A 23,000-nucleotide genomic window follows, 5' to 3' on the forward strand; every position below is an offset into this window, starting at 1 on the left:
CTGACTACACTACAGTCAGCTCTCCACACTTCAACTGTCAAGACTTAACTGTCCGAACTAACTGTTGTGTTCCCGCCCCTGACACCTCAGGACCCCTAGGTGGGCGTTCTCATCCGCCTGATCCCGCCCACTGGTGTGTCCTTATTATCATGAGGGGGTGGCTTGGCTTTAATGGCTGTGTGTTATGCCTAAGTGTAGGTTTTGGTGGTAACAAGGAGGATGTACTCTTTTGTGACTACCTGCTTTTGCCAGGGCGTCACAATTCTATTTATTTGCCATGAACCAGAGAGCTCTGTATGAAAGTAATATAAACCGCACAATGGTGCACAGAATTGCGGGAAAGTGAATGATATAAAGAGTGTAACGGCCACATTAATAATGGCTGCGATTGTCGCCAGCGCTGTGTACGCGGCTCTTCATATCGGGCTATTTCGGTATCTTCCCGGCCTCCACTAATCTTTCCTAATGCCGTTCTGAACTGTAGCCAATCATTCTTTTGTTTAAACTGCAAGCGTAGCTAGAAATGAGAATTAGCAGCATTTAACCAGATTGTTTGCTACACTAAAGTATGTTAATCTTCCCCATTTAGGAGAGATGCCATTTTCCTAATTTCCCGAAGAAACGTTTCTTGCTTCTTCTCCTCTTTTTTATATCTGCCAATTTGTTAAAGCTGTTTGGAGATTTGCAGTAAACATTAGCGCTTTGTGGAGCCCGTGCCAGGCGGCTGCAGTAAAGGATGGCCTAGTTACCCGCCACGTAGAGACGGGCGCCGGCCTTACTGTACCTCGGCTCCTCCTCGGCTCTTCCAGGCTGTGAAATCTTGGAATGTGGTCAAGGTGTCATGGCCGGACGGCTGATAATCCGGGTGCAGGCGAAAGCCAGACCTGTGCGGGGAAACAGAAGAAGCGGTTGGCGCCTTTTCAATAAGGATTATTGGCTTCTTATATCAAGATCCCCCCCATCCAGTTGTTCCCTTGACACCACAATTTTGGGGGCACAATATGGCATCCATCATGTGCGGGATCACTTTGGGGAAGTATAGTATACGGCACTATTTCTAAGTCAAATATAGCATTATATATGGCAGTAATCAGTATTTTTTGGAGACACTACGGTACTATTTTTAGGCACAATATATGACACTATTTTATGGGCATTGAACGGAAAATATTTTGAGGGCACTGTATGATGATATTGCTGGGGTACAGTATGGCACTATTAATTAATCACATTACTTCTGCAGGCACTGCCCTATTTTTGATGACACTGTAAGGCACTATTTTGGGTGATTGAATAGCATTATATGATACTTGTCACTACTAATGGATAGTATAGACAGAAGGGTAGTCAGGCAAGCCGGGGTCAGGAAACAGGAGGGCAAGACAGGACATAGGGTGTAAGCAGAAATGCAGTCAAGTCACAGGCCGAGGGTCAGAATTCTAGGGGAGTACGTATTAGATTCAGGGAGCAGACAGAGATGTGGTTAGGTAATGGTCCGAGGTCAGAAGCCAGGAGGTAACGACAAGAACAGAGAGCAGACACAGACGTGGTCAGGTAATGGTCCGAGGTCAGAAGCCAGGAGGTAACGACAAGAACAGAGAGCAGGCAGAGACATGGTCAGGTAATGGTCCGAGGTCAGAAGCCAGGAGGTAACGACAAGAACAGAGAGCGGGCAGAGACATGGTCAGGTAATGGTCCGAGGTCAGAAGCCAAGAGGTAACGACAAGAACAGGTAGCGGGCAGAGCCGTGGTCAGGTAATGGTCCGAGGTCAGAAGCCAAGAGGTAACGACAAGAACAGGGAGCGGGCAGAGACGTGGTCAGGTAATGGTCCGAGGTCAGAAGCCTGGATGTAATGAAAAGAACAGGGAGCGGGCAGAGACGTGGTCAGGTAATGGTCCGAGGTCAGAAGCCAGGAGGTAATGGCAAGAACAGGGAGCGGGCAGAGACGTGGTCAGGTAATGGTCTGAAGTCAGAAGCCAGGAGGTAACAACAAGAACAGGGAGTGGGCAGACAGGAGTCAAGCTACGGTTCGGGGTCAGAAGCAAGGAGGTAACGACAAGAACAGGGAGCGAGCAGAGAGGAGTCAATAAACAGTTCGGGGTCAAGAAAATTAGATCAGAACACAAACCAACACAACTGCAGAACCAGAGAGTACAACTGGCAAGGTTCTGGCGGAGCATACTCAGTAATGAAACATAGCAATTAGAACCTGCACAGAATCCTGTGCTGTCAACAACCTGTCAGCTAGTGCTCAAAGAAACACAGCAGAGCATCTCCAAATGCAAGATGCTCTGCACACGTCACTGCCAGCTCTGAAGTTCAGGATGGTGCAGCAGAGCATCACTTGAGGGCAGGATGTCCTGCACAGAGGAATTGTGACACATTATTTCTGTGGACAGTATAGCAGTATTTCTACAAAGTACAGCACTATATTTGGTGGACGGTAAAGTTTGTTTTTGGGCACCGATATGACACTACTGTGTTTTTGAGGGTATTTACAGTATATATGGCAAGATTTCTGAGAGACTGTATGGCTCTATTCTGGGTACAATACATTGCACTCTTTTAGGGTATAATGTATGGCACTATATATGACATTCATTTATAGGGGAGCACTATTAAATCACTCTTTTGGAGACACTGCATGGCAATATTCCCAGAGAAATACACAGCACTATCTCTCAAGCAGTCTTGTAAAGCACTATTTTTGGACTGTTTGGACTGTATAGGGCTATTTTTGTAGGTAACATATGGGGGCATTCATTTATGATAATATTTCTAGGGGAATAGTAAGGCATATTTATTAGAACCATATATAATACTATTTGTAGGAGTAACATAGAGCATTATTTTGAAGGCACTGTATGGTAAAATTCTTTAATTCTTCAGGGGCTCCACTAGTTTTAGGGGCACTGTGTTACACTATTTGCAGGCTATTTGCTTTTTGGGACAACCCATTGCAATTTGTGGTATAATGAAGATAACCCATGCTAAAATGTAACAGTGCCGTTCTCCGTTCTGACACATAGTGAAGCATGGTCCACTTTGTATTAAGTCCATATGGACCTAAAGGGAATGTGTCCGTAGGATCTACCCTCCTAAGCCGTCTATATAGACATGCAGGTCATTGAAAGTTGAAAAATTTGATACCTTGATATCTGCGATCTGATGTCTTTTTCCGGAGAAATCCACATTATTCTTAATAAGTAAATGAGCTGTTTAAGGGGATCTGTCAGCAGGTTTTTGCTACCTCATCTGGGGCCAGAATGATGTAGGCACAGAGACCCTGAATCCAATGATATATCACTTAATTACTGGCTACAGCTGTTTTTGTTTTTACACAATCCAATATTTAATTTTTTGCATGTAGCAGAGTCCGTACAGCTGCCCCCCGCCCACACCAGGCTTTCAGTGTACATTTCCATAGGCAGAAGATGCTAATCACAGAAGGGGAAGAGTTGGACTACAGCTAACGAGCTGCTGAGACCCACTAATGATAAAGCTAAGAGGCTTAAACTAACATTGCAGGTAACCAAAAACACTTATTGTGATAAGAGAGGGCTGGATTCTCTGTTTTAACTCTTACAGCATGCTGTCTTCAGATTGCATAGCATAAACCTGCTGACAGAGTCCCTTTTAGACGTATGGGCCAGACATACATATCCCTTAGAATCTACCTCCAGACCTTTTTTCAATGAAAGGGGCATTACCTGTATGAGACATGTAATGACCGACCGTTTACCCTCCTGATCTCACTGCAGAGCTGTGTGTAATTATAACTAATACAGTAAAGCAGAGCTAAATTTTCTCTGGCTCCAAACACATTTGCAGCAGCAGTTGTCCTCTCACAGTGCTTCAGCTTCTATCTCACAGGCAGCCAGTGTGGGGAGAGGAGCAATGCAGCAGAGCTCACAGTAGAGTGAGAGGACAACTGCAAATGTGTTTGCAATTAGACATGGTTCAACTCTGCTGCAAAATGTTGGTTATAAGAAGGCACAGCTCTGAAGCAGCGCTATGAGAGGACAAATGCTGGTGTTTGTAATGAGACAAGTATACTTCTGCTGAACTGTGTTAGTTGTAATCACACTGAGCTCTGCAGTGAGATCAGCAGAGCAAACTATCAGTCATTACATGTCTCCCACAGATAACAGTTAAAATAAGCTTGAGAGTTCTATATCTTGGATCTTAAAAGCTCATTTATGTGCCGCCCCCGTGCCAGCAGCCGGGCTGCTTGGATCCGGGTTTCTCAGTGGCTCAAGGGTCTCCGGACCCGGGGGTCGTGTGGCCACTCAAATGAAGGGGGTATTTACAGGGGATTACAGACTTCGTGCCACCACCCGTGGTGTGTGGTAATTGGGAGTACCATCGCTGCGGTTGGGAGTACCCGGGGTTGATGGAATGGGGCAGCCAGGTTTTGTAACCCTCCACGGGTAGGGGGGATACCCCGGGACTCAGTGATGGTAGGGGGAGTGCCGTTGGATGCTAGGGGGTCACTGTTGTTCTCACTCCATTAAGCTGACATCGACAACTGGGGAAACCAAAGTTCTGTATACCGCTGCTGCTAAGGGGAGCTTAGTTCGGGTCCCGTCCCCAATGGTGCTGCCTGGTGATCCGTGACCTGCCTCCTGGCACTAAGTTTACTTCTCTGGTGGTCCCGGTAGTGTAAACTTGCCAAGTCCCCCTCCCCACTATGGCTAAGTGTGGGAGCTTGCTCTCAGGGTTCACGCTTGGGATTTTCTGGACCGTTTTAAGTGGAAAGTCCTATCCCACCGTTGCGCTAGTACCCCGATTTTGGAGTGGGTGGGAGAGCGGATCTTGAAGGCTCCGTTCGCCTCGGGTAAATTGTCGGGTTGCCTGAAGCTACTCCCCGACCTAGGGTCCACGTACCCTGTCGTGCCCTGGTCCCAGCCCAGTGATAGTGCAAGGCCGCTGGCTGTCCTCCTCGACAGATCCGTGCCCTTTGCCACGATCCCCTGCAACAGGGGGTCCAGCTCCTTATAGGCCCAGACCACCGTCTGCCACCTAGATTGCTTCCCAGGAGCCCTGCTCCTGACCTCCTCTCACTTTCACCTCTCAGACCCAACTCTCTCCTACTGACACCCCTGACCTCTTCTCCAACCCCCCAGGTGGGTGACCCTATCCCCCTCAGGCCGTCCACTGGTGTGTCTGGTGGGTGTGGTGCAGGGTGCATCTAGGATTTGATTAGCTGTTGTAGGCAACACCATATGGTTAGGGACCCAGAACCAAGAAGGAGGGTCAACAAGCCTTTCCATCAAACTCGATGGCTGCTCACTCTCCCCAGTCTCACAAGCTCGTTGCCTTGGAGTAACCCTCGACTCTACTCTATCCTTCAAGCCACACATCCAAGCCCTCTTCACCTCATGCAGACTACAACTCAAAAATATCTCCCGGATCCGTGCTTTCCTTAACCAAGAATCAGCAAAAACATTAGTGCATGCCCTCATCATCTCCCGCCTCGATTACTGCAACCTCCTGCTCTCTGGCCTCCCTTCCAACACTCTTGCACCCCTCCAATCCATCCTAAACTCTGTGGCCCGCATAATCCACCTCTCCCCTCGCTACTCCCCAGCCTCGCCACTCTGCCAATCCCTTCACTGGCTTCCCATTGCCCAACGACTCCAGTTCAAAACATTAACCATGACCTACAAAGCCATCCACAACCTGTCTCCTCCCTACATCTCTGACCTAGTCTCCCGGTACCTACCTGCATGCAACCTCAGATCCTCACAAGATCTCCTTCTATGCTCCTGTCTTATCTCCTCTTCCCACAATCGCGTACAAGATTTCTCCCGTGCATCCCCCATACTCTGGAACGCTCTACCTCAGCACATCAGACTCTCCACTACCGTGGAAAGCTTCAAGAGGAACCTCAAGACCCACCTCTTCCACCAAGCCTACAACCTACAATAACCCTCAGTCCAGTACACCACTGCACAACCAGCTCTGTCCTCACCTATTGTACCATCACCCATCCCCTGTAGACTGTGAGCCCTCGCGGGCAGGGTCCTCTCTTCTCCTATACCAGTCTGTTTTGTACTGTTAATGATTGTTGTATGTATACCCTCTTTCACTTGTAAAGCGCCATGGAATAAATGGCGCTATAATAATAAATAATAATAAAATAATAATAATAATAATATTGCACGGGAAGGCAGATTGTGCAATACCCTGTGACGACCTGATAGTCCAGGGGCGTCACAATTTACATATTCAGAAAACTTGGATTTTTCTGGAAAAAGGCATTGGTTTGCAGATAGCAAGGCATCTGATGACATACATACCCATATAGAGGACTTGGGAGGGGTGATCCTACTGCCCGATTCCTTTTAGCAAACAGGGACTGTCGTGGATAGATGATCCCTTAATATTTTACTGTATCCCTTGTTTCTTACTGATTGCATTTGCTATAATTCATTGAAGTGAGTATATCGGAGGTTTGGTTTTTTCCTCTTTTTTTTTTTGAGGATGGAGGTTATCTTACCTCATACATGACACAGCTGTATTTTTCCGAAAAGTTTCCAAAGGGACTCGAGATGGCCCTTCTCCTGGGAGGTGGTAAAAATATCCATATCCAGAGCTACAGACTATGTTTTCCTTAAAAAGAATCAAAGAAACATAAAACAAGTGTAAAACGCCATGTGCTACATACACAATTATCTACATCATATTGTATCACCGCATCTATAACTAAAAGGTGGCCTCCAAAATTCCCACTTTTTGCTGCAGTCGCTTTAAGCTCATCAGTGGTGTCATTTTCCCATTTGGTCCAGTAATCCCATATAATTTCTACTAAATAAAAAATAATAATAAAAATAATGCCCTAGTCTATTTTCTTACATCTAATACAACATATGATATAAGCCATCTTGAAAAGCTAATTAACAACTGCTTCAGACCTACCTGATTTGACGGTGAAGATTGTTAAAGAAAAATAAAGAGTAAAAATATAGAAAAAATACAGTAAAAATAGAAAAAATAAAATATAGAAAAAAATATTAAAATAACAGTAACATATAGAAAAAAAATACAGTAAAAATCTAGAAAAAATACAGTAAAAATAGAAAAAATAAAATATAGAAAAAATATTAAAATAACAGTAACAGTAAAATATAGAACTTATAGAGCAAAATATAAAAAAAATTAAAGAAAAAATATTAAAATAACAGTAAGAGTAAAATATAGAAAAAAATATATAGAAGGGTTTTTTTTCCACCCCAATGGTGGAATTGCATTTTTTCCCCAAACCGATGGTGGAATTGCATTTTTTTCACAACCCGATGGTGGAATTGCATTTTTTTTTTCAACCCGATGGTAAATTTACATTTTTTCCCAACCCAATGGTTCAATTGCATTTTCTCTTTCCACCCCTGGTGCAGTGGCATATTTTTTTACCCCGATGGTGGAATCGCATTTTTTCCAACCCGATGGTGGAATTGCATTTTTTTCTATCCTGATAGTGGAATTGGGTTTTTTCCCACCTCAATGGTAGAATCGCATTTTTTTCCAGCCCTGATGGTGCAATTGTATTTTTTCCCACCCCAATGGTGGAATTCCATATTTTTGCCACCCCAATGGTGGAATCGCATTTTTTTTCTATCCTGATGGTGGAATCGCATTTTCTTCCCATCCTGATGGTGCAATTGTATTTTTTTTCCCACCCCAATGGTGGAATTCCATATTTTTTCAACCTGATAGTGGAATTGCAATTTTTTCTCACCCTGAAGGTGGAATTCCATATTTTTTTCCACCCCAATGGTGGAATTGGATTTTTTCCACCCCAAAGGTGGAACTGCATTTTTGTCCACCTCGTTGGTGGAATTGCATTTTTTTCCCACCCCAAAAGGTGGAATTGCATTTTTTTACCACCCTGATGGTAGAATTCCATATTGTTTTCCACCTCTACAGTGGAATTGGATTTTTTCCACCCTGATGGTGTAACTGCATTTTTATTCCCACCCCGAAGGTGGAATTTCATATTTTTTTCTACCCCAATGGTGAAATTGCATTTTCTTTCCACCCCAATGGTGAAATTGCATTTTCTTCCCACCCCGAAGGTGGAATTGCATTTTTTTACCAACCTGATGGTGGAATTGCATTTTTTTCCCACCCAGATGGTGGAATTGCATTTTATTTTCTCACCCCAATGGTGTGATTGCATTTTTTCCCACCTCAATGGTGGAATTCCATTTTTTTCCCACCCTGATGGTTGAATTGCATTTTTTTCCACTCTGATGGTGGAATTGCTTTTTTTTCCACCCCACTTGGAATATTTCTTTCCTGTTTTCCACTATATTGTATGAAAAAAATGAATAGTGCCTTTCAAAACTGCATATCTTCATATGACAACATTGATGCAGTTGTGACAATTAGAAAAAGGGGAGGAAAAAAATCGAAGGTGCAAAAATAAAAATTGTCAGTGGTGACAAAAAGGTTAAAGGATGAGGGAGAGGCCCGAGAAAATAGAGGGTTAATGCACGGCAGGCTCCTTTCCAGCTGATTACCTGCATAGCCCTCGGTGAGCAGATAACGGCTGCTCGGAATGACGATGAGTTCACCAAACTTTGTCATTTACACGGTCTGTTTCCACATCAACGCTCATGCTTTAGGCGGGAACGCACTACCCCAAAATTACCTTATGCCATTTTCCAAATTGCACTTCTACTCGAGTGCTGTACTTTGTACCAGTCCCGTCATTACATCAGCTCATTCACGTCGGCGGACACCCTCGTGGTGATGAAGGTTTAGGCGAGCAGAGAATTTGTGTAGAAATCAATTTAGCTCCTGATTTCAATGAATTATAGAGTTTTATGCCGCTTACATTTCGGGTGAAAATTACTAATCTTTCAATGCCCCGGGAAAAAAAAAACCCTCAACACCGGCATCAAATCTCACCTGAACAAAACTCACAGGGACTCGACATCGCCGTGTCTATGAGGAGCAAAGTGACGCATTATATATAGCGTATCCTGGCATCTGCTATACAGGGGAGTGTCTCTGTAGACATGACAGGAGTTGTGATGTTTAAAGGGACATAATCAGATTTGTGATTTTATGGTGCTTTGTCTCACGTTTCTCGCGTTGGCCTGGTTCAGGTCTGCTGCTGAACTGGGGTTCCCCTTTAATTAGGAATCCTACATGGTTAAAATAGACCATCTGTCCCAATTCCTCTGTGCAGAACATCTTGCACACTGGTGATGCTCTGCTGCGCCTTCCCGAACTACAGAGCCATCAGTGACATGTTTCCTTTGTGCAGACCACTTTGCATTTGGAGATGCTCTGCTGTGTTTCTCTGAGCACTAGCTGACAGGTTGTTTGACAGGTTCTGGGAGGTGCTGATTACTCAGGTGTGCCTCATTTCTGGTAATTGCTCTATTTCATTACTGAGCATGCTCTCCCAGAACCTCGCCAGTTGTACTCTCTTGTTCTGCAGTTGTGCTTTTGGCTCCTTTTTGTGCTTGTGTTCTGATCTTGGCTTCCTGTCCCCGGACTGTTTATTGACCCTTCTCTGCCCGCTCCCTGTTCTTGTTGTTACCTCCCGGCTTCTGACCCCGGACCCTTACCTGACCACATCTCTGTCTGCTCCCTGAATCTATACGTACTCTCCTGGAATTCTGACCCTCGACCTGTGACTTGACTGCTTTTCTGCTTACTCCCTGTGTCCTGTAATGTCCTCCTGTTTTCTGACCCCGGCTTGTCTGACTACCCTTCCGTCTATACTATCTGTAAGTAGTGACTAGCATCCCACCATCCAAGAAAGATTTATGAAAGGCTTTTTTTTGTGTGAGAAATCAGCTTTCTGATATCTTTTTCCTAGATTTGGCTATCATCACTAAAGCGGGCTTTACACGCTACGATTTCGCTACAGCGATCTCGTTGGGGTCACGGATTTTGTGACGCACATCCGGTCGCTGTGGCGATGCCGTTGCGTGTGACTCCTAGGAGCGATTTTGGATCGTTGCAAAAACGTCCAAAATCGCTCCTCGTTGACATGGGGGTCCGCTGCCAGTTATCGCTGCTGTCGCAGGTGCGAAGTTGTTCCTCGTTGCTGCGGCAGCACACATCGCTACGTGTGACGCCGCAGGAACGAGGAACATCTCCTTACCTGCCTCCGGCCACAATGCGGAAGGAAGGAGATGGGCGGGATGTTACGTCCTGCTCATCTCCGCCCCTCTGCTTTCATTGGGCGACCGCTTAGTGACGTCGCTGTGGCGTCGAACGGACCGCCCCCTTAGAAAGGAGGCGGTACGCCGGTCACAGCGACGTCGCTATGCAGGTAAGTATGTGTGACAGGGGTGCCAGATTTTGTGCGCGACGGGCTGCGATATGCCCGTTTCGCACAAACGATGGGGGTGGGTCGCATGCTAGCGATATCGGGCCGGTTATCGCAGCATGTAAAGCCACCCTTAATCTTAAAGGCCCAAAGCCTGAGGCTACCATACTGAGGTGCAGTGTTGTCATAGAGACCCTGAGTCACCAAATACATTAATGCTTCATACTTGTCCCCATTCATAATAGTATGAAGACTTTTTCTTATTCATAATAGTAAGAAGATGTACATATTGATGTGGATGGTGATTTCTGATATCTTTTTTCTAGCCTAAAGGCCGCTTTACACGCTGCGACATCGCTCAAGCGATCTTGTTGGGGTTACGGAATTTGTGACGCACATCCGGCCGCATTAGCGATGTCGTTGCGTGTGACACCTATGAGCGATTTTGAATCGTCACAAAAACGTTCAAAATCGCTCATCAGTGACATGCCCCCCTATTCTCAATTATCGCTGTTGCTGCAGTAACAATGTTGTTCCTCGTTCCTGCGGCAGCACACATCGCTACGTGTGACATCGCAGGAAAGAGGAACCTCACCTTACCTGCCGCCGCCCGCAATGAGGAAGGAAGGAGGTGGGCGGGATGTTACGTCCCGCTCATCTCCGTCCCTCCGCTTCTATTGGGCGGCCGCTTAGTGACGTCGCTGTGACGCCGAACGAACCAGTCCCTTAGAAAGGAGGCGGATCGCCGGCCATAGCTACGTTGCTAGACAGGTAAGTAGTGTGACGGGACTGAGTGATATTGTGCGCCACGGGCAGCGATTTGCCCATGTCGCACACCCGATGGGGGCGGGTACGCACGCTAGCGATATCGGTACCGATATCGCAGCGTGTAAAGCGGCCTTTAGCTATAATCACTTCACTTCCAGGATTCTTCCTCATGCTATTCCCATTCCAATCTGTAGACGCCAAGACATATGCAAACATAGAATATATGAAATTTACACTGCATTAATAAAAAAGGTTTTTTTGTGCAAAAATTGGCCAATTCTTTTACGCCCATGAACCACGGCAAGGTGACTTTTTTTTGGCACCCTATCCTAGTGTCATCAGCAGAGTCTATGACTCAAAGGTTTAGCTCCTGTGTAAAAAAGTAGAGTTTGTTGTTTTAAGTCGCAGGGATGCTCACAAAAAAAGAGAACATGAGAAAATTACATTTTTGAAATTGTTTTGTTCCTATAAAATTACTCAAATAAACTAAAAAACACTATCTGATTCTTTTTTTACCTCTAGAATACAGGGACATAGGAATACACTGCTGTGTACAGATGTATCTCTATGTACCTGTATAATCTGCTTATGGGCTCACTGCCTGCACTACAGGTAAGGTAAGCCAAAGCCTCCTATTAATCTCAGTGTGGGCTGTGGCTCATTAGTAGAGCTTCTGCTGATAGATAAGGAGTTCACCAGTTCGAATTTTGGGGAAAATAGAGAATAGAACTGTTTATTTAATATACCTGTGCGCTGAGAATATGGGCCCGACCCTAGAGGAGGAGCAGCTAGGGAGCCGGCAAAAAGAGGTGATCGGAAGTCAGAACGAAAGCCCTGACTGCTGGGACAGCGGGATTGAGCCCTCAAATTGGGACAGTCCCGCTGACCTAGGATGGTTGGGATCTATGTTTCCTCTCCTTGGTCTGAAATGGCTGATAACAGGGAACAATACATAGAATTAAACTTAGCAGTAACTGGACATAGCATTATGGGAACTGGGACCTTTCTCTAGTTTATAAACTTACACCAGATAACAGCTCGCTTGTATCCTCACCTCAATGGCGTTGGATGGAGACCTGATATAAATAGCGGCCGGTGCCAACGTCTCAATATTTGAGAGACCATCACTGCCCAATATCTTGATCAGCAGATTCCTCTTAACCTGGAGGCCATTTTCCAGAAGTTCTCCTATGAATATGCAAGCAGTCAATCTGGATTGATGGATGGATATATGGATAGAAGAATGGATGGATGCATATATGGATAGAAGAATGGATGGATGCATATATGGATAGATGGACAGATGTATGTATACAGTATATGGATAGATGGATGGATATATGGATAGAAGAATGGATGGATGCATATATGGATAGATGGACAGATGTATGTATACAGTATATGGATAGATGGATGGATATATGGATAGAAGAATGGATGGATGCATATATGGATAGATGGATGGATGTATGTATACAGTATATGGATAGATGGATGGATATATGGATAGAAGAATGGATGCATATATGGATAGATGGATGGATGTATGTATACAGTATATGGATAGATGGATGGATATATGGATAGAATGGATGGATGCATATATGGATAGATGGACAGATGTATGTATACAGTATATGGATAGATGGATGGATATATGGATAGAATGGATGGATGCATATATGGATAGATGGATGGATGTATGTATACAGTATATGGATAGATGGATGGATATATGGATAGAATGGATGGATGCATATATGGATAGATGGACGGATGTATGTATACAGTATATGGATAGATGGATGGATATATGGATAGAATGGATGGATGCATATATGGATAGATGGACGGATGTATGTATACAGTATATGGATAGATGGATGGATATATGGATAGAATGGATGGATGCATATATGGATAGATGGACGGATGTATGTATACAGTATATGGATAGATGGATGGATATATGGATAGAATGGATGGATGCATATATGGATAGATGGACGGATGTATGTATACAGTATATGGATAGATGGATGGATATATGGATAGAAGAATGGATGCATATATGGATAGATGGACGGATGTATGTATACAGTATATGGATAGATGGATGGATACATGGATAGAATGGATGGATGCATATATGGATAGATGGACGGATGTATGTATACAGTATATGGATAGATGGATGGATATATGGATAGAATGGATGGATGCATATATGGATAGATGGACGGATGTATGTATACAGTATATGGATAGATGGATGGATATATGGATAGAATGGATGGATGCATATATGGATAGATGGACGTATGTATGTATACAGTATATGGATAGATGGATGGATATATGGATAGAATGGATGGATGCATATATGGATAGATGGACGTATGTATGTATACAGTATATGGATAGATGGATGGATATATGGATAGAAGAATGGATGCATATATGGATAGATGGACGTATGTATGTATACAGTATATGGATAGATGGATGGATATATGGATAGAATGGATGGATGCATATATGGATAGATGGACGTATGTATGTATACAGTATATGGATAGATGGATGGATATATGGATAGAAGAATGGATGGATGCATATATGGATAGATGGATGGATGTATGTATACAGTATATGGATAGATGGATGGATATATGGATAGAATGGATGGATGCATATATGGATAGATGGACGTATGTATGTATACAGTATATGGATAGATGGATGGATATATGGATAGAAGAATGGATGGATGCATATATGGATAGATGGACAGATGTATGTATACAGTATATGGATAGATGGATGGATATATGGATAGAATGGATGGATGCATATATGGATAGATGGACGGATGTATGTATACAGTATATGGATAGATGGATGGATATATGGATAGAATGGATGGATGCATATATGGATAGATGGATGGATGTATGTATACAGTATATGGATAGATGGATGGATATATGGATAGAATGGATGGATGCATATATGGATAGATGGACGGATGTATGTATACAGTATATGGATAGATGGATGGATATATGGATAGAAGAATGGATGCATATATGGATAGGTGGATGGATGTATGTATACAGTATATGGATAGATGGATGGATATATGGATAGAATGGATGGATGCATATATGGATAGATGGACGTATGTATGTATACAGTATATGGATAGATGGATGGATATATGGATAGAATGGATGGATGCATATATGGATAGATGGACGGATGTATGTATACAGTAGATGGATAGATGGATGGATATATGGATAGAATGGATGGATGCATATATGGATAGATGGACGGATGTATGTATACAGTATATGGATAGATGGATGGATATATGGATAGAATGGATGGATGCATATATGGATAGATGGACGAATGTATGTATACAGTATATGGATAGATGGATGGATATATGGATAGAATGGATGGATGCATATATGGATAGATGGACGTATGTATGTATACAGTATATGGATAGATGGATGGATATATGGATAGAATGGATGGATGCATATATGGATAGATGGACAGATGTATGTATACAGTATATGGATAGATGGATGGATATATGGATAGAATGGATGGATGCATATATGGATAGATGGACGGATGTATGTATACAGTATATGGATAGATGGATGGATATATGGATAGAATGGATGGATGCATATATGGATAGATGGACGGATGTATGTATACAGTATATGGATAGATGGATGGATATATGGATAGAATGGATGGATGCATATATGGATAGATGGACGGATGTATGTATACAGTATATGGATAGATGGATGGATATATGGATAGAATGGATGGATGCATATATGGATAGATGGATGGATGTATGTATACAGTATATGGATAGATGGATGGATATATGGATAGAATGGATGGATGCATATATGGATAGATGGACGGATGTATGTATACAGTATATGGATAGATGGATGGATATATGGATAGAATGGATGGATGCATATATGGATAGATGGACGGATGTATGTATACAGTATATGGATAGATGGATGGATATATGGATAGAATGGATGGATGCATATATGGATAGATGGACGGATGTATGTATACAGTATATGGATAGATGGATGGATATATGGATAGAATGGATGGATGCATATATGGATAGATGGACGGATGTATGTATACAGTATATGGATAGATGGATGGATATATGGATAGAATGGATGGATGCATATATGGATAGATGGATGGATGTATGTATACAGTATATGGATAGATGGATGGATATATGGATAGAATGGATGGATGCATATATGGATAGATGGACAGATGTATGTATACAGTATATGGATAGATGGATGGATATATGGATAGAATGGATGGATGCATATATGGATAGATGGACGGATGTATGTATACAGTATATGGATAGATGGATGGATATATGGATAGAATGGATGGATGCATATATGGATAGATGGATGGATGTATGTATACAGTATATGGATAGATGGATGGATATATGGATAGAATGGATGGATGCATATATGGATAGATGGACGGATGTATGTATACAGTATATGGATAGATGGATGGATATATGGATAGAATGGATGGATGCATATATGGATAGATGGACAGATGTATGTATACAGTATATGGATAGATGGATGGATATATGGATAGAATGGATGGATGCATATATGGATAGATGGACAGATGTATGTATACAGTATATGGATAGATGGATGGATATATGGATAGAATGGATGGATGCATATATGGATAGATGGACGTATGTATGTATACAGTATATGGATAGATGGATGGATACATGGATAGAAGAATGGATGGATGCATATATGGATAGATGGACGGATGTATGTATACAGTATATGGATAGATGGATGGATATATGGATAGAATGGATGGATGCATATATGGATAGATGGACGGATGTATGTATACAGTATATGGATAGATGGATGGATATATGGATAGAATGGATGGATGCATATATGGATAGATGGACGGATGTATGTATACAGTATATGGATAGATGGATGGATATATGGATAGAATGGATGGATGCATATATGGATAGATGGACGGATGTATGTATACAGTATATGGATAGATGGATGGATATATGGATAGAATGGATGGATGCATATATGGATAGATGGACAGATGTATGTATACAGTATATGGATAGATGGATGGATATATGGATAGAATGGATGGATGCATATATGGATAGATGGACGGATGTATGTATACAGTATATGGATAGATGGATGGATATATGGATAGAATGGATGGATGCATATATGGATAGATGGACAGATGTATGTATACAGTATATGGATAGATGGATGGATATATGGATAGAATGGATGGATGCATATATGGATAGATGGACAGATGTATGTAAACAGTATATGGATAGATGGATGGATATATGGATAGAAGAATGGATGGATGCATATATGGATAGATGGACGGATGTATGTATACAGTATATGGATAGATGGATGGATATATGGATAGAATGGATGGATGCATATATGGATAGATGGACGGATGTATGTATACAGTATATGGATAGATGGATGAATTGATAGAAGGACGGATAGCTGGATGGAGAGATACATAGCGAGATGGATAGTTTGCTGTATAGATGGATGCATGCATGGATGGATGAATATGGATGGATGTACAGTACAGACCAAAAGTTTGGACACACCTCCTCATTCAAAGAGTTTTCTTTATTTTCATGACTCTGAATATTGTAGATTCACATTGAAGGCCTCAAAACTATGAATTATCACATGTGGAATGAAATACTTAACAAAAAAGTGTATAACAACTGAAAATATGTCTTATATTCTAGGTTCTTCAGCATAGCCACCTTTTGCTTTGATTACTGCTTTGCACACTCTTGGCATTCTCTTGATGAGCTTCAAGAGGTAGTCACCGGAAATGGTCTTCACTTCACAGGTGCGCCCTGTCAGGTTTAATAAGTGGGATTTCTTGCCTTATAAATGGGGTTGGGACCATCAGTTGTGTTGTGCAGAAGTCTGGTGGATACACAGCTGATAGTCCTACTGAATAGACTGTTAGAATTTGTATTATGGCAAGAAAAAAGCAGCTAAGTAAAGAAAAACGAGTGGCCATCATTACTTTAAGAAATGAAGGTCAGTCAGTACGAAAAATTGGGAAAACTTTGAAAGTGTCCCCAAGTGCAGTGACAAAAACCATCAAACGCTACAAAGACAGCCAGAGAGCCCCATAGGGGTGAACAGGCCCATGACGATCGGGAGGGTTAGGGTAGGAAAGAGTTAAGTGCTAAGGTTGGAGGCACATAGGGGCTGCCTGATTGGTGGGAGAGTCGGGAAAAGGGATTGGGTGAGGGACAAGATTTGGGAGGGTTGGTGTGTGGGTATAAAGGGGGCTGTGCAGAGGTCACTGCCCCTTTTGACCTACAGACAGCGTGTCCCCCCTGCGCTGCTGCCTCCCTGACTGAAGAATGGTGGCGGTGCTGGAGCTGGGGGGGGGCATCTGAGGACATCGGCGAGGACGCGTCTGCAGGGCTGGAGCGGCTTCTCTGCTCCTGCGCCCGGACCTGCGCTGCGCGCTCGGCGGGCGCGACCGCCGGAGCGCTACTCCCCCGTCGGGGGGGAGAAGACAGATTTAGGAGCCCCTTCGGGGACCCTCCGGGGCAGCGGAGTGCACCTCACCTTCAGACGTGTCTCCGGCCGCCGGGAGGAATCCTCGTCGGAGATTCCGCGGGCCGGGGGTGGGCGGAGCTTATGCGAGGCCTACTTCCGGTCTGCGGCCTGCACGGCCACGGACCAGAGCAGCGGCAGCCCCCAGTGAGGTGCGCGCTGGGGGTGGCGCCCGGCACCACAGAGCGGACGGGGAGACTCCCTGCAGACGGCAGGGGAGAGAGCGTGGATGGAGGGGCGGCACGGATCGGAGCGGTAGTCGGAGGGGGCTGGTGGCAGGGTCATGCAGTCGGCAGGGCCCTTGCGGCGGTCTGTTATTACGGTACCTCCCAGCAGGGATCAGGCTGGGGGGTGTTCCTGGCATCCGGACGGAGAGGCACGGCCTTCCTGCAGTCGGCAGGGAGGGGGACCACCGGGAGCTACAGAGATTACAGCGGTGCAGCAGGAGGGGGCAGCAAAGAAGGATGGCGGCAGGACGCCGCGCCGCGGCATGAAACAGAGGACAAGCAGGAGGTGCACGGAGGAGCAGGGTGCGGTGACCGTGGGGGTTGACGGCCGCAAGGTGCGGGCTGTCCCCTCGCTGGTCCCCCCAGCGGACTTCAGCAGCTCTTCTTATTCGGGCGAGGAAGAAGGACCGGAGGAGGCGGCAGGACGGATGAACGGCAGCAGGATGTTCGCGGTACGGCTGCTCCGGATTCGGTTCAGAGGCAGCCCGGTGAGAGAACAACCAATATGTTTAATGTTGTGGGTAGTGTTAGCGGGGACGGGAGTTCCACCGCGGGGAGTGGTTTGCCGGGGATTTAGTGCGGTCGGTCAGTCGGGGTTACCCGGGGCGGAGTTTTGGGGGCAGCTGCTAGGGGTGTTGCAGGGATTGTCGGCTGAGCGGTCAGGTCGAAGCGGGCCTGGGTCCCTGGCGGGGGGGGCGTGGGTGGGTCCCACGGTCGGGGTGGCTGCCGGTGGTACCGGTGCGCGAGGTAGAGACTTAGGAGGTTGTGCCGGCGGTCATTGCGGGTCAGGCGGACGGCGCGGCGGCCGTGGCGTTGGTTAGCGAGGACGTGGAAAAGGATGATGAGGTTGTGCGTTTGGATGATAGGGCACGGAGCGAAGTTACGGGTGCTTTGGGAGTCCGTTAGGGGTGCATTTGAAAAAGGAGGTGAGGGAGTAGATAAGAAAAGGGGAGTATGGGGAAATATTTTCACTGCTTCCCTTGGAAAAGTTTAATTTGGATACAGTGAAGGCAAGTGAATCTAAAAGATAAGGAGGATAAAAAAAAAAGGGGGAGGTGTAGGTTGATCCCGAGGACGTTTACTAACTGGCATTGGAAGGCTATGCGGCCGGGCATCTGGTGGGAACACAAAGATATATGTTTTGGGGATGCGTTTGATAACGGCTCCGGCGCAGCCCTTTTGAGGTGGTGCCAGGGGCCCGGGTGCGAGTGGCGGGTCTTTGGCTGGAAAAAAGAAAGGGGCGTGTTGGAAATTTAGTGAGGGGCAATGTAAGTTTGGGGGCAGCGTGTCAGTTCAAACACGAGTGTTCCGGTTGTGGAGGTTTCCCACTCTTTGGCCAGGTGTTTCAAAGGGGGAAAGAAAAGTTGGGGGAAGGTTTTGGTAACAGGGAGGACGCTAGTGAGGGTCGAGGCGATGCGTCCCTATTTAAATAGATATCCGGATGACCGGGCGGCGGAGCTGTTTGCTACGGGTTTTATGGAAGGTTTCCGGGTTCCGTTTGATTTTGGGGCGCCGGTTTTTTTTTTTCGCCCGGGTAATTCGGGGTCCAAAAAAGGACATCCGGAGGTGGTGACGGAAAGGCTGCAGAAGGAGGTGGAGCGGGATGGATGGCGGGTTCTGGTCCAGGACTCGTCACTCCCCAACTTGAGGGTTTTCGCTGCTGGGAGTGGTACCCAAGAAGGAGTCGAACGAGTATCGGCTCCTTCGTCATCTCTCTTACCCGGCTGGGTTGTTGGTGAACGGCGGGATTTCACCCGAGTGCCGGCGGTCTGTTATGTATCGTTTGACAAGGCGTTGGAGTTAGTGTGGGTAGTGGGCAAGGGGCCCCGATGACCAAGGCGGACGTGGAAGCAGCTTTACGGTTACTTCTGGTGCACCCGGAGAGTTTTTTCACCTTTGGGGTGCAGGTGGGATGGGCAATACTATGTGGATCAGTGCCTGCCCATGGGTTGTTCTATTTCGTGCGCTTATTTTGAAGCGTCAGTTCGTTTGTGGAATGGATAGTCAGGGATGTGGCGGGTGTCCACTCAGTGATACACTATTTGGATGATTTCTTTTGCGTGGGCCCAGTGGGCTCCTCGGTTTGTTCCTTGCTGTTATTTACATGAGAACGCATTGCAGGAAGCCTGGGATTCCGGTGGCACGGGGGAAGACAGAAGGGCCAGTGACGTCCCTGTGTTTCTTGGGCATTGAAATTGACACGGTGGCTATGGAATGCCGATTGCCGGAGGACGAGCTGCGTGTTTTGAAGGTGTCGGTGCAGTTGTTGCACTGGGCTAAGAAGGTGCGGTTACAGGATTTCAGTCGGTCCTTGGGAAGTTGAATTTTGCCGGTCGCACTAGGCCTATGGGGCGAATATTTAACAGGCGTCTGGCGAGCGCAATGGCAGGGGTGATTGCTACAAATTATTTGTCAGAGTGACAATGACAATGAAAGGAGGTTTGCTGGTGTGGGGCTGCATTCCTTGAATGATACAACGGACGGACGTTATGGGTGAACTGTTTATTGATGCGGCGGGGGCATCAGGCTTTGGGGCAATTTTAGGACGCATTGGTGTGTGGGCTAATGGCCACGGCTTTTGGTGGAAAAAGGGGTTTGTGACATATTTGGCGCTGGTGGAAATGTTCCCCCATCATAGTGGCGATGGAGTTTTGGGGCCCAGAATTTGCGGGCAAGAAGCTTGGTGTGCATTGTAATGACATGGCAGTGGGGTATTTCGATCAATTCATGGTCGTCAAAATCGCCCCCGGTGGTGTGCTACTTGAGACATCTGGTGTTGGGTTGCTTAGAACTCAACATGTGCGTGGTGGCGCAGCATGTGCCCGGAGTGCAAAGTGAAGTGGCTGATGCGCTCTCGGTTTCAGTCCCACAGGTTCAGGCGACTGGTGCCAGGAGCGGACAAGGTTGGAGAACTATGCCCGGCATGGCTGTGTGACCTGGCGTCGGGTAGCATTTGAGGGAATCAGGAGACCGGTGACTGAGGCTACTTGTGCCGATACCAGGCTGTGTGGCGGGAATGGGAGGAATTGGAGAAGGCGGATTTTATGGAGCTTGGTTAGACAGGCCGAGTGCTGGGGGTTTTGTCATTGATTAGCTGGGATTTTTTCAGCAGGCCGGTCCGTTTCGGTGATGATTACAAGTTGGGCGGTGTTGGCCTTCTTGTTAAAATGCAAGGGGTTCGGGATGTGGCAAAGGATTTTCTGGTGCGGTAGGGGATAAAGGGTTTTCAAAGGACGCGTGGTCGCGAGACAGGAGACGGCCACTATTGTTTCCGTCGTTGATTGGTTGGTGATGTGTTTGGGGGATATACAGTTAGGTCCAGAAATATTTGGACAGTGACACAATTTTCGCGAGTTGGGCTCTGCATGCCACCACATTGGATTTGAAATGAAACCTCTACAACAGAATTCAAGCGCAGATTGTAACGTTTAATTTGAAGGTTTGAACAAAAATATCTGATAGAAATTGTAGGAATTGTCACATTTCTTTACAAACACTCCACATTTTAGGAGGTCAAAAGTAATTGGACAAATAAACCAAACCCAAACAAAATATTTTTATTTTCAATATTTTGTTGCGAATCCTTTGGAGGCAATCACTGCCTTAAGTCTGGAACCCATGGACATCACCAAACGCTGGGTTTCCTCCTTCTTAATGCTTTGCCTGGCCTTTACAGCCGCAGCCTTCAGGTCTTGCTTGTTTGTGGGTCTTTCCGTCTTATGTCTGGATTTGAGCAAGTGAAATGCATGCTCAATTGGGTTAAGATCTGGTGATTGACTTGGCCATTGCAGAAGGTTCCACTTTTTTGCACTCATGAACTCCTGGGTAGCTTTGGCTGTATGGTTGGGGTCATTGTCCATCTGTACTATGAAGCGCCGTCCGATCAACTTTGCGGCATTTGGCTGAATCTGGGCTGAAAGTATATCCCGGTACACTTCAGAATTCATCCGGCTACTCTTGTCTGCTGTTATGTCATCAATAAACACAAGTGACCCAGTGCCATAGAAAGCCATGCATGCCCATGCCATCACGTTGCCTCCACCATGGTTTACAGAGGATGTGGTGTGCCTTGGATAATGTGCCGTTCCCTTTCTTCTCCAAACTTTTTTCTTCCCATCATTCTGGTACAGGTTGATCTTGGTCTCATCTGTCCATAGAATACTTTTCCAGAACTGAGCTGGCTTCATGAGGTGTTTTTCAGCAAATTTAACTGTGGCCTGTCTATTTTTGGAATTGATGAATGGTTTGCATCTAGATGTGAACCCTTTGTATTTACTTTCATGGAGTCTTCTCTTTACTGTTGACTTAGAGACAGATACACCTACTTCACTGACAGTGTTCTGGACTTCAGTTGATGTTGTGAACGGGTTCTTCTTCACCGAAGAAAGTATGCTGCGATCATCCACCACTGTTGTCATCCGTGGACGCCCAGGCCTTTTTGAGTTCCCAAGCTCACCAGTCAATTCCTTTTTTCTCAGAATGTACCCGACTGTTGATTTTGCTACTCCAAGCATGTCTGCTATCTCTCTGATGGATTTTTTCCTTTTTTTCAGCCTCAGGATGTTCTGCTTCACCTCAATTGAGAGTTCCTTAGACCGCATGTTGTCTGGTCACAGCAACAGCTTCCAAATGCAAAACCACACACCTGTAATCAACCCCAGACCTTTTAACTACTTCATTGATTACAGGTTAACGAGGGAGACGCCTTCAGAGTTAATTGCAGCCCTTAGAGTCCCTTGTCCAATTACTTTTGGTCCCTTGAAAAAGAGGAGGCTATGCATTACAGAGCTATGATTCCTAAACCCTTTCTCCGATTTGGATGTGAAAACTCTCATATTGCAGCTGGGAGTGTGCACTTTCAGCCCATATTATATATATAATTGTATTTCTGAACATGTTTTTGTAAACAGCTAAAATAACAAAACTTGTGTCACTGTCCAAATATTTCTGGACCTAACTGT

The 23,000-nt window shown here is 45.2% G+C and overlaps 1 protein-coding gene across 1 annotated transcript in view; it reads right to left on the reverse strand.

The window, feature by feature from the left end:
- PKHD1 (PKHD1 ciliary IPT domain containing fibrocystin/polyductin) overlaps positions 1 to 23,000 on the reverse strand; it is an 832,619-nt gene that overhangs the window by 313,846 nt on the left and 495,773 nt on the right. The window contains exons 41-43 of the mRNA XM_075341622.1: positions 12,115 to 12,248; positions 6,504 to 6,616; positions 785 to 884 (exon numbers count right to left, since the gene is read on the reverse strand). Of these exons, the coding sequence (XP_075197737.1) occupies positions 785 to 884; positions 6,504 to 6,616; positions 12,115 to 12,248 (347 nt within the window). The remainder of the gene's footprint in view (positions 1 to 784; positions 885 to 6,503; positions 6,617 to 12,114; positions 12,249 to 23,000) is intronic.

Source organism: Anomaloglossus baeobatrachus, chromosome 3 (assembly GCF_048569485.1).
Source record: "Anomaloglossus baeobatrachus isolate aAnoBae1 chromosome 3, aAnoBae1.hap1, whole genome shotgun sequence".
Classification (NCBI taxonomy): domain Eukaryota; kingdom Metazoa; phylum Chordata; class Amphibia; order Anura; family Aromobatidae; genus Anomaloglossus; species Anomaloglossus baeobatrachus.